Raw genomic sequence first — 15559 nt, forward strand, 5'->3', positions numbered from 1 at the left:
TCGCCTTAATTCTCTGGGGCTCCCTTTGCAGGACAATGATGCGGCGTGCTCAGTGCTCTTAACCGCTAATTCTAACTGCAAGTTTATCCTGGATTGCTAATTCTTTGAGGGCAAAAATACTTATCTTTGCATCTTTTCTTATTCTCAAGATGATACCTTGCATAAAGCAGCTAATGCAAACTATATAACGGTCTCAGGAAGGGAAGCAACATCGGGGACTTTTGCGAGTAAAGAAAACATCAAGAAAAAAAGTGGGGCACAGGCGACTGTTGAGGCGAGGGGAGGGCCTTGGAGGAGGAGATGGGGATAAAAAGGAGAGAAGAAAAGGGGTGTGAAAGCAAGCTCACATGCAGGACATGAGTTTGCAGAGAAAAGATCTAAAGAGAACTGGGTTACTGAATTGAGAAGGGGGTACTTCGCACCCTGGAGATCCCTTCTGTGTTTACGCAGACCAGCTCAGCTCTAGGAGAACGTGATAATGGGCTCAGGGAAGTTGGGCGTGAACCGGTGACGGTTGAGGCGCCCCTCAATTCCTCCCAGAAGTGGGAGGCCCGGAGAAGCGCGCAGCAGCAGGGCGGGGGCGGAGCGAAGCCCCGAGGGGCGGGGCAGGGGCGGGGAGCCGAAAGAGGTGGTGCGAAACCTGGGCGGCGCTAGGACCTGCCGGCCGCCCCACCGGTTCCCGGGAGGTTGATAAAGCGGCGGCGGCGTTTGACGTCAGTGGGGAGTTAATTTTAAATCGGTACAAGATGGCGGAGGGGGACGAGGTAGCGCGGAGGCAGCAGCCGCACCAGGGGCTGCGGCGCCGGCGGCGGAGTAGCGACCCAAGCGTCGGGGTTAACCACGTCTCGTCCACGACTCCTCTAGGTACGGGCTGACAGGGCGGAGGCCGCAGGGCCCCGGTCGGGCGAGAGGGCGCGGGCTGCTCGGGCTCGCGGGCACCGGCTGCAAGCGGCGGGCTCGTCGTCCTCGGCCGGCTGAGCTCTCCTCCTGCAGCCGCGTCCGGCCGCTGGGCCTAGCCCCTGCCGCGCCCCGTGCTCCGGCCGCGCGCGGCCAGAGAGGGCGGCCCGTGGCCGCACCTCCCGCAGCTGTCGGGTGAACCGGCGGCCCTTGCGTCCGCGCCCGGCCCCTGCCCGCTCGCCGGCCGCGTGGCTGCCTCCGTGTCCGCCCCGACCTGCGGGGGCGGCCTTGAGCCGGGGCCGCAGGCCAGGGCGCGGGGAGGTCGTTGGCGGGGCCGCCTGGTCCGGGGAGCCCTGGACACGGCGGGACGGTCTGTCACCTGGCGGGCACTCGCTGCCCTTCCCCTCGCGGAGAAGGAGGAAAGGTGGCCGGGACGAGACGGGGGTCCACGGCGGAGGACGCGGAGCGCGCGGGCAGAGCAGGTACCTGGCGGCCAGGTCGAAAGCTCTTCAAACACTCTTCCAGAGGGAGCCGCGGCACGCAGGCCAGAGCTGTGCCTGGGCGCTCGGGATCCGGGGCTCCTCGGTCCCCAAACCCATTCCCGTGGACTGCGCGTGCCTAGGTTTGCGAGTTGACGTTTAGTTGCCAAACTGGGGTCTGAGTCGTTTACTAGTTACTGAGACGGTGGTAGGGCCCGACTTGGCCGAAGGTGTCGGTGGTGTGAAGTCACCTGATCCATCCTTCCCTGGCTTTGCTGAATGTGAGCTCCTACTGTACGTGTACAAGGAGCGCCCCTGCCCTCTCGAAGACGCGTTTGCTTTGGCAGCAGAGTGTTATGTGTCCCTCTCACTCATAACACCACTATTTTTAGGAGTTTAGCATTTGATCTTTCACTGTGGTGTGAACTGAACGCATGAACTCCTGAATGAGAATTTTGATGGTGTTGAGAGGCGTAAAGTTTTACAGAGGTTTATAAATAGTAGACGCTTAAGTAGGGGAAGTACGACCATGGCTTAGATAAGAGTTTATTAAATACACCAAATACGATCTTGTTTTCAGATTTATCTCCTCGTATCTGATAAGGTTTCGTGCGATGAGATTTAAAACATTTTGATTAAATAGTAACGTGAGGACTCACTTTAATAGAAAAGTTTATGTGAAATTATACTTAATCATCATTGGTAGCGCTTGAAGATGTTGGACATATGTCAGAGGAGATGACAAACTGTAGTTTGCTAACGGAAAAAGAAAACGAGATAAAGCTGATTTTATTGCTTGCCAACTGAAGCCCTTCGCAGAACTGTTTGCAGTGGTAGCACACCACTGAAAAAGACTACCAGGGACTCTTACTTTAGACCTCCGCCGGTTGGAATTCTCGAGTAGCTTAGTCTAGCTCTTTTGGGTCCTAGGGAAGGGACTTGTGCTCCCCCGGCCCCCCCCCCCCCCCGCCCCAGGTAACCATTTTAGTTGTCATTCCAAAATGTTTCATGTGTTGCCTTCTTAGGAATACCAGAACTATGACACAGTCATGGTTATGCACATTGTTTTTATGCAATAGTACAGTGAGAAGAGATGAAACGCTTGAGACTTGATATGTAGGGTCCACTATTTATTAAACGCTCTATTGCCCATTTTTTTTCTATTGCCCATAGGTGTTTGTCTTTTTTTTTTTGGCATTTGACCTTCACTTAATAGCCGTTCCTATCTAATGCCTGCCTAGAACAGTCCTCTCCCTGCTAATTTGCTCTGAGTCATCTATTACTGCATTAAAAACCAAATAAACTTGTTAGGGTTTGTGTCTCTAGTAAGAGCAAACAGGCTGTGAATGAATAGGGACTCCTTTAATTTTGACTGAATAAAAACTCTTTGTCTCCCTCTGCTTTCTGGAGAAGTGAAGTTGAAGAACTGAATTCAGTAACAGTAACGCCTGTTACTCTGGTAATTTAGTCATAGGAAGATGCTTTGTGTCTCGAGGAATCTGTGGATGTGTTTAAATCTATTTAGTAAAATGTTTTTGAAGCTGTTCAGAATTCTTTATTTGAAGGAAAAAGGGCTGCCTTACAGTGAAAAAAAAAAAAAATCTGTTACAGGGAAAATAAACCATGAGTGAAAATGAGTCTGGCCTTAAATCAAGTGCACCTAGGTGTATTTAGAAATTTGTTTTTAGTTTGCAATTGTATTGTAACTTTAGAATAAAGTTTTTGATCATTCACAGGTGAAAATATTAGACCCTTTCCAAAATAATGCTTTTTCTACCTGTTTGGTATAGGTAGTTTTAAACTTAGGCAGCTGCTAAGAGTAACTGGAAAAATTACCAATTAGCTTGCAACTTTAATAATTTTGGAGTTCAGGACATTTTTAAATTGCAGGACTTAGTAGTAGCAAGATGCACTTAAAAAAATTGTTTATGCTCAGTTGCAAGACCCGTTTGATGCACACAATTGAAAGCAAAGCCATTTGACAGGCTCTCAAAGTCAAGAGCCAAAAATCTAAGGAATTGGAGTAGAAGTTAAACTTCTTAATTTTATTTTATAAAACAGCTTTTTTTTTTTTTAAGTTTAGTGATATTCTGATTATGTAGCCATTTTGGGTTGTCAAAGCCCAGGTGTGTTTTTTACTTTCTAGAAAATTTGGGCATTGTTTAACTCAGGAAGGTAGATGTGAGTATAGAATAACAGAACTTGATCCCACAATGGAGATGTTACCCAAGTTACTTTCTTCCTCTCCTTTACTCTTCCTCACCTGAAAGAGTTGGCTTTCTTTACAGACTTAAAAATGGATTGCTAGAAGAAAGTACCAGACCACAAATATGACAGCAATACTTACAATACTTGGTACTTTGTAAAGCATTTTGAACATCTCATTTTGATTTTATTTCTTAAAACCTTCCCATGAGGGAATTAAGATATTTTTATTCACATTGGAGGGAGTGAATGTGACTTGCCCACAGTTGCAGAATTACTCAGAGGCACTCTTACTGTTCCTCACCAGACTTGGAAGGTAGAGACCTTTATTTAGAATTCTCACATATGATTATAGACGACTGGGTAAAACTTTATTGAATGAAATCTGAAATCATACTAATGAAGGAAAGAATATGGGGCAATTAAGGAAAGACAGGGCAAGTCACTAAACGGAATAGAAAATTTTAAAGTAGGAATGGGAAGGATAATTACTGAAGAAAGTAGAACAGTTCTGCTTGTTATGGACATCGAGAAGTATGGAGTCTTCTGAAGGGCACAGCCAAGGTACTTATTTTACAAATGATTTTCCAAGTTATTTGTTAACATATCTCTGTGTTTGTGCACCTGTATTGCTAAACTTGGATGGAGTTTTGTGAAAATGTGTTTGAGTAGCTACTCTCACCTTTTGCTCTGGAGTAAATGGGCAGATAATATTTACTAAAACAAATTTTGAGTCACAGAAGGTCATTTATACATTCTCTATTTTCCCAAAGAGGTTTGTACTTCGGATTGACTTCGGGTTTGGTCTTCAGGCCAGTACAAGTAGGATCTTGGGGATTCCCTTGCTAACCTACCAGTTTGATAAAAATTATTCAGATAAAATATGTTTCTATGATTCACACTGAAATAACCAGTTACTGGCTAACTGGGTGTCCTGCTAGCCAGCCAGGTGATTCTAATAACTTATTGATGAAATATGGAACTGATGAAGGGTATTTATTTAGAATATAGTCATTCATCTTTCCTTGCATCATGCTGTTATTGTGGGAACAATGTTTCTTTAATAATAGAGGCACATTAAAAACCAAAAAACCAAACCTGCTGCTGTCGAGTTGATTCCAACTCACGGTAACCAGTGGGTTACAGAATAGAACTGCTCCTTAGAATTTTCTGGGCTATAATTTGCACTTGGCCAGTAACCTAAAGGTTGCCCATTTGAGCCCATCTGGAGGCACTGCAGGAGAAAGTCCTGGCAATCTGCTTCTGTAAAGATTACAGCCAAGGAAACTCTATAGAACAGTTCTACTATGTGACTTACGGAGTTGCCCTGTGTTAGAATCAACTTGACGGCAGTGGGTTTGGTTTTGGTTTTTAATTTTTATGGAAGCAGATTGCCAGGCCTTTCTTCCACAGTGCTGCCGAGTGATTCGAAATGCCAGTGCAAACCATTTTTACTGTCCAGGAGCCCTTAGAGGCAAGCTAAACAAAACAAAACAAAAAACAAGCCAAACCCCTTGCTGTTGAGTTGATTCCGATTCATAGCGACCTTATAGGACAGAGTGGAGCTGCCCATAGAGTTTCTAAGGAGCACCTGGTGGATTCGAACTGCCCAGGCTTTTGATAAGTAGCCGTAGCACTTAACCACTGCTCTACCGGGGTTTCCAGAAGCAAGATAGTGTAGTGGAAAAAGAACAAAGAATCAAACATGAGTGACTGCACTTAAGCTCTCTGTGCCAGGAAGCCCTCGGTAAAGTGGCGATGATAACCCCATAATAAGGCTGTAGTGGGAAACAAATGAGACAGTAGGGTGCAAGTGTTTTGTAAACTCTAAAGCTGCCTCTGTGTAAGACATTGTAACATATACGGAAGAGTGTGCCAGTTTTACTACTTTGCTATTATATGTGTGTATTTGCCAACAAAGTTTTTCTTTTTTTTTTCTCCTCTTGTGATATGGAGGGAGGTTTAGTTTGAGAGAGGTGGCTGTCAAGTTTTTAAGTCTATCTGTAAACTGCCAGTAATATGTTCATGGTAGGGTTATCATGAGTGTTAAATTTAATAAAAGTGCTTAATGTAGCACCAAACATTCTGTTGGTGGTAGTTATTACTATGATATGTGGTTATTTTAAGATGAGAGTTTGAACTAAAAATTAATTTTTAAAACGGGCAACTTGAGAAGCCTTTGTTCTGTTTTCAAAATACGATTTAAATATGCTTTCATGTTTCTCGGCTATCTTAATTTTAATAAATTCGCATTTTAGAGAGTCACTTAATTCTGAGCCGGTATAGTCCTCTAAACTGTTTATTTTCGGTTACAGGGTTCATTAGCTTAAGGCATAGCAGTTTCCAAGTATAGTTCACTGTCTTTCCTATAGCAAACCACAAAACCTAACTTGGGTCTGTTATATGCACAGGAATGCCTAAGAAATGAGTCACATGAAACCATACTGGCAGGGAATTCCATAAATTTTTTTTTTCTTTTTTAATTTTTCATGTGATCATTTATAGTAGGTTTATAGGTAATGATTAGAACTATATAACATTTTAACTAAAAACCTACTTAGACCTCTGTTCTAAGCTTTCATGCAAATGGGATAGACCTTTTACATATTTCTGAGTAAAGTTTATTAAGTTTGTAAGTTCAAAAGTAGAAATTACTGTAAACTTCCTATGACCTTCTGTATGGATTTGAAATGGAGACTTGGATTCTAGTAGGAGCTTTGTAACTTTTATTTGTAACATTAATCCCTTCCTGGTTTTCCATTCCTTGTGTGGAAATATGGTTATAACAAATATAGGACCTTATTTTTTTTGAGTACTGAAGACATAGTATCTCTGAAAACCCACTGCTGTTGAGTCTATTCCAACTCATAGCTACCCTATAGGACAGAGTAGAACTGCCCCATAGAGTTTCCAGGGAGCACCTGGCGGATTTGAACTGTCAGCTTCTCAGTTAACAGCCGTAGCACTTAACCACTAAGCCACCAGGGTTTCCAGTATCTCTGAAGGCACTTTAAAAACCATCTGTGAAGAAACTTCTAAAGCTGAGAGAATTGGCTTAGTAGGTGTGGTGTTCTTTTCATATTTGAATGAAGGGGTTTATGAGAGATTAGAAACTGGATTAAGTTCACCTGTGTCATAATGGGGGGGAGCTGATTTTTGAATGACAAGTTGGAGAGAAATTTTGACAGGAAATGTACCTTGTTCTTAAATTTTTTTGAAGTTTCAGACATCACTGTTTTCATCAGCACTTTAGTTTTTAAATAGATATGCCAACATGAACTGGCTGTATAGAATTTTTGTTTATAGTTGAGAGGAAAATGGCAGTGGACTTGGATGTTGTTTCTCAAAAAATAGCTAAATTTTTAATTAGGCTAGAAGTTCTCAAAAAGGCTCAACCGTGTAATCGTGTAGCAGCTGCCAAATATCTTGTTACAGCTACATATTAAGAGAAACTTATTGCCTTTAAGTTGTAGCTAAACTTCTCATGAAACAGGGCTTTTGATCACAGCTCTTAACCTAATACATGTAATGTGATAGTTCATACTTTGTTCTAAAAGTTTAAATTTTTTTAAATTTCAAAAGCAAATAAATCTTGATAGACACCTTGGAAGATACAAAAAAAAAAAAAAAAAAACCAAACTCAGTGCCATCTAGTCGATTCTGACTCATAGCGACCCAATAGGACAGAGTAGAACTTCCCCATAGAGTTTCCAAGGAGCGCCTGGTGGATTCAAACTGCCAACCCTTTGGTTAACAGCTGTAGCATTTAACCGCTACGCCACCAGGGTTTCCCCTTGGAAGATAAAAACAAATAAATAAAAAGAAGAAAAATCATACCACCAGCAAGTGGTAACTGCTGCTAACATTTTAGTATATATCCTTTTTAAAATTCGTAATTTCATTTTTTCTAAATTGGGATCTTACTATAATTTTTGTAAGCTACTTTTTAATTTTATATTGCGAGCATTTTCCCATGTGATTAAATAGTTGTGGCATGATTTTTTAATGGCAGCATAGTATTATTTACCTAATCAACCCTTTGTATATTGTTTTTTTTCTTGCGAATAACACTAGATGAATATCTTTGTAGATTCATCTTGACCTTTAGGATAAGTTCTTAAAAACAGATTGCTGGGTCAAATGGCTTGTACATTTCTAAGACTGCATATGCGCATTGCCAGATCCGTTCAGAAAGGTCCTACCTATTTTCCTCCTCTCTCTCCCCTAAAAATAACTCTGGTTCATAGTGGGTGTTGTCGTTTAAATGTAAATGCCAGTTAATAGGTAAAAATGGGCACCTTACTGTTTTAGTTTGCCTTTCCTGATTGCAGTTAATGTTGAAATTTTAAAACGGTAATTGAAAATGCAATCTTTTTATTAACTGCTTTTTTATATTCTTGACCATTTCTCATTTAGTGGTTCTCTTATTGTTTTGTAAAAGTCCTTTTGCATACACGAAACATTTTTTCCTACTTGTTTTTTATTTTTGTATTTTTTTTTGTGAGAATAGTGTCTTTTTTAACTAAGAGTGATTTTATATGAGTTTCTTTTTATGATAAATTGGCAGCTTTTCAACTTACGGATTTTGTACCAGTCACTTCTGGTTCCTTAGGTGAGCTATTGAAGTATTTTTTTTCTGCTGTTTACATTTTTTTTGAGAAATTGGTTGTTTACTCTTGTCTTTTTATTGCCAGAGTAGAGTCAAGAGTGGGCATACTTCAGTGCCCAGTAGTGTGGTAGGAGAACAGCAGGCTCAAGAGTTTGATAGACTGGGTTCAAATCTGCACCACCACTAAGCTTCCGTTTCTTTAACTCAGAACACCTACCTTCAAAGTTAAATATGGAAAGATAATGTCTTAAAAACACTTGGGATGAATTTAGTGTGCAAAGAAAGTTATCAGCCCTTCTCTTGAGGGTAAGAGAGCATATGAAGAGGCTGGGACTTGTTTTCTTTTGGGATAGAAAGGTGTAGAGCAGGCAGAGAACTGTATTTTGACAGAGGAACTAGCTTTTTCCCTTGATGTTTTCAATTGACCATGGTGGTTAAGAGCTACGGCTGCTAACCAAAAAGGTCAGCAGTTCAAATCCATCTGGCACTCTTTAGAACCCCTACGGGGCAGTTTTACTCTGTCCTACAGGGTCACTGAGTTGGAATTGACTCAGTGGCAATGGGTTTTTTTTTTTTTTTTGGTTTTATAAAAGGGCTTTTTAGTTGCTTGTAATGAATACTGGTTGTTGGAGTGAATACCTGTACAGAAAAGTGTAGAACAGACCTCTATTCTCAGCTTTCGTACAAATGGGAGGTCAGATAGACCTTTTGCATATTTCTGAGTAAAGTTTATTAAGTTCAGAAGTAGAAATTACTGTGTGCAACAGTCTCAGCTGCTAAGAGAACGGCTGAAGGTTTGAGTCTGCCCACAGTACCTTGGAAGAAAGGCCTGGCGATCTACTTCTGAAAAATGAGCCATAGAAAACCCTATGGAGCACAGTTCTACCCTGACGCACATGGTGCTGTCATGATGGCAGCAGTGTGTTTGTTTGTTTAAGAATTGTGGCCTTTGTCAGGCCTTGAATAGGTGGCTCTTAGCAGAGTGTAGGACTCATCACTTGTTTGAAGATAAAAATAGTACTTGGGGTCACAACAAAGAGCTTTTTATGAAATAATTTAAGCAGTTGCCTCTGCTTTCTAAGAATTTTCATTCTAAAAAGGATGCTGAAGAAGTACTTAAAAGGAATTAGAGGGCCCTGAAAAATCAGATGGTGCTATGTTTTAAAAAAAAAAAAAAGGAACATGGACTGTTTTTCTGTAGCCAGGTAGAGCCAAGAGTTGAGTTAAATAACTGGATAATTCCTGGGAAAACTGTCTGAAGCCTAATATGACCTCTTAAAAACTGGAGAAGTGCTACTCCTTCCCCCTGTTGTGAGCATATGTATGTATTTACACAGGAATCCTGACACGCACTCTAAAATCACCGAATAGAGAAGGGACAAAAGGGAAGGTACGGTGAGAAGCTCCACTTATCCCTTTTGTTTTTTTGTAGTCTTATTTTTATGTAGCAGAAAGGATGTTTTATTTGTCTGTTTTTGGCACCATTCCCTTCATTTATTTATTTTTTTTATAGCTGCTCTCCTAGTAGGAATTTTGCCTGTATGGAGCCAAGTCTGGGATTTGAGTGTATTTCTTTTCTTCTCTTTTCTCTCTCCTCTGCCTCTGCTTCCGTTTTTTAAACTGCTGCCGTAACTGTCATCTGAGGTAGGGAAATGTGGCAGAATGAAATTTAGCATCTCATTTCCAGAGTCTTGGTAGATATCTTTTTGAGATTTGTCATGAAAACCCTATTCTCAGTTTAAACTTGGGTCCTTGTTTTTTTGCTTATGACTCCTTGAAGTCAGCTAATTGGTTATCCCAAATTTCATTGCTCTTCTATGGGTTTAATGTCTTCTAACTTTCCCAGAGTTAATTTTTAGACCAAAAAGGAATTTGTCTGAGTTTAGGAACCTGCCGTGGTTGTGATGGCTTCCCGATCCCTGTGTTGTAAAATCTTGGAGCCACTGTACCAAAAATACATTTGAAACAGAAATGTAGTACACTGTCATTTTAAAAAGACGTAAGAAAAGAAAATGCTTCCTGTAAAAAATGTGGAATAATTTTGTATAAACTGTTGCCTGGTCCAAAGAAGGATAGGTTTAAGAACTAGCTCTTGCATGCCCCCATTTGCATTTTTATTCTCACGTCCTGACTTTGGACCTTTCACCTTATTCCTAGGCTCTGATTTCCCTGTTTTTAGACTCTCATTATAGTTCTTACTCACTCATCACTTTCCATTTATCTCTGTAATACAGCTTTGAGCCTATCACTCCTCTTGCCCCGAAATTTTTAGTGGCTTCCCACAGGTATAATCTCAGCCATCCTTACCCTGAACATTTAAGGGTGATGTTTACCCTCCGTTTGACCTTCAGGGCCCAGAGAGATGCAGGCTTCTCCCAGATTTCTTCAGTGATAACCCTAGTTTAAATAATCCAATATAGCCCTTTTTTTGTATTACTTATGTAGCATTTGCTTTATACTGTCCTTTTATACTTGCTTGTAAGAACCTTGAGAGCAAGGACGATTATTAGTGAATTGTACTTCTATAGTATCTAGCATAGTCCCTTCTCTTTGATTATTAGCTTGAAGTAGGTAGGGTGGAGCCTTCCTCAGTTATTCGTGACACACTGTGTAGGTGTACTGAGCATTGTTGGGGTCGGTGGATATGAAACATTGAATTGCCCATTTATTTACACACACAGAGAAATATATAATCTTACCAGATATGATTTTATTGCATCTTATGTTTTAAGAGTTTGCCATTTACATACGGCCTTGTAGAAGGTTTATGAAGAAAAAAATTTCCTTCTCTACACATGTGATTTGGCATACTGTCATTTGCTGACTATAAATGGTTGAGTTTTGACAAGCAAATTTTTGGAAAATTTAAATGGAAAACAAATCTGTATGCCAAGATTTGTTACAAAGATGAAAAATACCTCCCGCCCTTTTTTTTGAAAAACAAATTGTATTTTTAGCTTTCTAGAAATCTTGAGCACATAATAATTCAGCTCTGAGTTTATTCAACAAACAAGCTTATTTGATAATAAAAAGGTAGACTGCCATGGTTGGAAGAGCATGAATTTAAGAATCGCAGACCTGAATGTGCATCCCGACTTGAATACTTAGGAATTGTATGTCCTTGCAGGTTGGTTTATCTGAGCTTCGCTGTCCTCCTTTATAAACAAGGATATTCGTAGCTATCCCACAAGGTGATTTTGAATATTAAAGCGATAATATATAGCTATTAGCGCATAATACTTCTATAATAAAAGGGAAGGTACAACACCTCAAATTATTTCGTAGAGTAAATTATTTAGAAAGGATGAGAAAGTTACTAAAAATGTTTTTACCCTTCTCCCAGATAACTACTTCTTCCAATTCTCTGCTTAAGTGTCTCTTTATTAGGAAGCCTTCCCTGATCATTGTTTTTTTTAATGGCAACTTCTACTTTTATTTCCTTTAACCTGCTTTATTTTTCTGTGTTACACTTAACACCAGCTGATGGTCCTATGATTGTTTTCTTGTCTCCCCACCTTTAGAATGTGTGCTCCTAAGGACACGATTTTGTTTTTTTGTTCACTACTCAATCTGTAGTTCTTAGAACTACATTGTAGATGTTCAGTGGATATTTATTGAAGAAAGGTTTATGCATTCTGACTTCTAGGAGTGTCTTCTTGTTTGAAGGGCAATGATTCCAAAGGGTAGTCCTTCCACCACTGCATCAGAATTAGCTTGGTGGTCATTGATGCAGCGCGTGTGAAAAATGTAGATTCTTGGGCCCTGGAGCCCTGATGGCATAGAGCTTGGCTGCTAACCAAAAGGTCAGCAGTTCGGATCCACCAGCTGTTCCTTGGAAATCCTATGGGGCAGTTCTGCTCTGTCTTACAGGATCACTACAGAGGCAATGGGTTTAGTTTGACTGAGTCCTGGTGGTGAAATGGTTAATAGCTCAGGCTGCTAACCAAACGGTTGGCAGTTTGAATCCACCAGCCGCTCCTTGGAAAACTTATGGGGCAGCTCTCCTCTGTTTTATAGGGCTGCTGTGAGTCAGAATTGACTCGACAGCCATGGGTTTTTATGGAAACCCTGGTGGCGTAGTGGTTAAGTGCTGTGGCTTCCAACCAAAATGTCAGCAGTTTGAATCCACCAGGAGCTCCTTGGAGCAGTTCTACTCCGTCGTATAGGGTTGTATGAGTTGGAATTAACTTGACGGCAATGGGTTTGGTTTGGTTTTTTTAAGCCTGATTACCCAAATCAAACTCTGGAGGTGGAGTCCAAGAATCTGTATTCTAAGCAAGTTACTCAGGTGGTTCTTAAACTTTAGTGTGTATGGAACTCAGTGTTTACAGTTGGGTAATTAAATACTGACACTAACTCTGTTGTAGACCCATGTACAGGTAACTTACAGATGGCTTAACCACTCTGTAGCAAGTAGTCCCCCCCCGCCCCCCCCCCCGCCGTTGTCTGTCCAGGAAGAGTTCTGTATGTCTGTAGTAGTTATGATTATTTTGGTTATCGTAGTTGCCATCCAAAAATTTACCTTAATCTGGAACTTTAAGAACCTAAAAACCTCAAATACCAGATATTAGTCAATCACCTCGTATAAACAAACAAAACCCCTTAAGCCCACCCTACATTCTATCCTTATTATTTTTTACTCATAAAAATTGTGTTGTTAGTTGCTGTTGAGTCAGTTTCGACTCGTGGTGCCCCAACGTGACAGGGCAGAACTGCCCCACAAGGTTGGAATCTTTATGGGAGCAGGTCACCACATCTTTTCTCCTGTGGTTCAGCTGGTGGGCTCAAACCGCTGACCTTTTGGTTAGCAGCTGAGCTCTTAATGATTGTCCACCAGGGCTCTTTATACTTTAATTAGAACTGGCTAATATTTGATGGGAAACCCTGGTGGCATAGTGGTTAAGTGCTACAGCTGCCAACCTAAAGGTTGGTGGTTCAAATCCACCACGCGCTCCTTGGAAACCCTATGGGACAGAGTTCTGTCCTATAGGATCACTATGAGTCAGAATCGACTCGACGGCAATGGGTTTTTTTTTTTGGTAATATTTGATGATATGCTTTGGGAAAAATACCTTGAATTTATACATTCATAATCTATTTTATTTTTTTTCTTCATCTATTTAAATAAATGTATGAAAGCATTTTTATGCCTCAGTGTTCTTTAAGTGGGAACCCTGAAAATTCTGTGACATCAGCACTGGTTACCATGGGAACAGGGTAAATTTCCAATGGAAGAAGATATGTGAATCTTATAGGAAAAAACAACTCTTTGTCTCCTAATTTGATAGTAATGAAGGGAGGACGCCACCTATATCATATACTTGTTAAAACATTTCTTAACACCCTGGATAATTTAGGATGGTCATCTGTTGGCTAAAGGGGTGGAGCTGAGGGGTAATATTTGATAACTGACATTGTTAATAGGTCGTTTTCTGGGGTCTTTAAATTTTTTATTTTTGTAATTTGCATTGTAGTTCGAGTTTTGTATGAGAGAACTTTAACTTTCTAAGTTCTTAATAACATTATTTTCTAAGAGCAAATTGTTGAATTACAATCTTGTAGTATCTAATAGGTTCTTCTCTCCTTCAAAAATAGACGGCATTGAAATTCAGATTTTGGTGTCTTTGTGAGCGTTCTTATTCCTGAATGTATCAGTCCGGGGGACAAGGCCCAGCACTGATATAAAAGCTCACCCAGGTGACTGATGGTGACTCCTGTTTTCAATCCTAACTGTATATCACGTTAACATTTTAAGACATCTTCTATATCTGTTTTTTTTTTTTTTTTTTTTTCGGTAAGTAGGATTGTCTTATGTACCCTGCCTAAGACTTTAATCAGAATCCTCAGTAGTTATGCTGGAATGGTTGGTTGTATCAGAGCATGAAGCGTCTCCTAGGAAGGATGGAGGATTATAGTTTTGCTTAAAAACTTCCCCCCTTTACCCTTACAAGTGTGAGAAAGGAGGGTGAAATTCATTGAAATTGGTGTACCTTGACAATAATCAAGTTGGTACTTGCCCTGGTAGATAAAAGTTTTCATCACATTATGATAATTTTTTAGATACAGTGATTTTCTCAAAACTGCTGTTAGTGTCTGAGATTTAAAGGTTGATGGAAAGATAAATATATTATTTAGCATTGAAATGAGAGGGGAAGGGGAGAAAAAGGTAGCTGATATGCTTGGTGTTATTATTTTAATATATAGGTCAAAAAATAAAATGGGCTAAGTTCCCTAATGGTTTGAAATTATCTTGCTTCATCTACTTGTGATAATTCCTGTGGCACTCTCATGGAGGTAAAACGTAACCGTTTGACCTTGTAACCCACATTGCTGCTCTTGTTTTCAGAGGTAGCTTACTTCTGTGTTCGGAGAGAATTTACTAAACGTCTGCTCAAGTATGAAGTACAGTAACGGAAATATGCTGTGGTAGCCAAGACTTGTTTGTTTCTGGTAGAAAAGAACCAACAACAAAAATCTGGCCAAAAGGCAATTTGAATCTGTTTTAAATAGGCAATTTAAAATAGGCTCGATTGTTTTCGGTTCTTGTGCCCTCAGTCCCACGGATAGTTTATGCCATAGTCCTCCCATTAAGGGACAAAGGTGAAAGAGAGTCTCATCTTGTTTAGGCCTGTGAACCACCAGCAGTCTGTCAGCTTGTCATGCTGTCACCTCGTGTGTTGCTGGAGGCTGTGCCACTGGCATTTCAAATACCAGCCGGATAACTCATGATGGGTAAGGCTTAGCAGAGCTTCCAGACTAAGACTAGGAGGAAAATCTGGCAATCTATTTATGAAAATTAGCCCATGAAAAACCTATCACCAAAAGCAAAAGCCATTGCTCTCGAGTCGATTTTGACTTAAAGCGGCCCTGTAGGACAGAACAGAACTGCCCCCTAGGATTTCCAAGGCTGTAACGTTTCAGGAAACAGACTGCCACATCTTTCTCCCATGGAGTAGCTCGTGGGCTCAAACTGCTGATCTTTTGGTTAGCAGCTGAGCACTTAACCACTGCGCCTCCAGGGTTCTATTGAAAACCCTAGATCACAGAATATTGTCCAAAGACATTTACTTTGGACTTGTCATCAGACGGGACGGATGGCTGGAGAAGGACATCATTTTTGGTAGAGGGCTAGTGAAGGCAAGAGAAATCCTCAGTGAGTTGGGTTGACGTAATGGCTGCAACAGTGGTCTCACGCATGCCAATAATCATGAAGATGGTGCAGGATTAGGCAACATTTTTTTCTGTTATACATGAGGTAGCCGTGAGTCGAAACTTATAACAACAACAGGTTTCCGAAATGCATATAGAGCTAAAGTGGTAGACTGGGAAACTTGGATTCTAGGTTTGGCAACGTGCAAGTTTGGGATAG

The 15559-nt window shown here is 40.8% G+C and overlaps 1 protein-coding gene across 3 annotated transcripts in view; it reads left to right on the forward strand.

The window, feature by feature from the left end:
* The first annotated feature begins 725 nt into the window (after positions 1-725).
* The window catches only part of ATL2 (atlastin GTPase 2), a 64916-nt gene continuing 50082 nt past the window's right edge, over positions 726-15559 (forward strand). The window contains exon 1 of one of the 3 annotated variants that reach the window (XM_023555294.2): positions 726-864. In XM_023555294.2, the coding sequence (XP_023411062.1) occupies positions 747-864 (118 nt within the window). In that variant the 5' untranslated portion in view covers positions 726-746. The remainder of the gene's footprint in view (positions 865-15559) is intronic. The other 2 variants (XM_003416083.4, XM_023555293.2) reach the window with 2 other exon arrangements.

The sequence above is a fragment of the Loxodonta africana genome, chromosome 26, assembly GCF_030014295.1.
Source record: "Loxodonta africana isolate mLoxAfr1 chromosome 26, mLoxAfr1.hap2, whole genome shotgun sequence".
NCBI classification, from domain to species: Eukaryota; Metazoa; Chordata; class Mammalia; order Proboscidea; family Elephantidae; genus Loxodonta; species Loxodonta africana.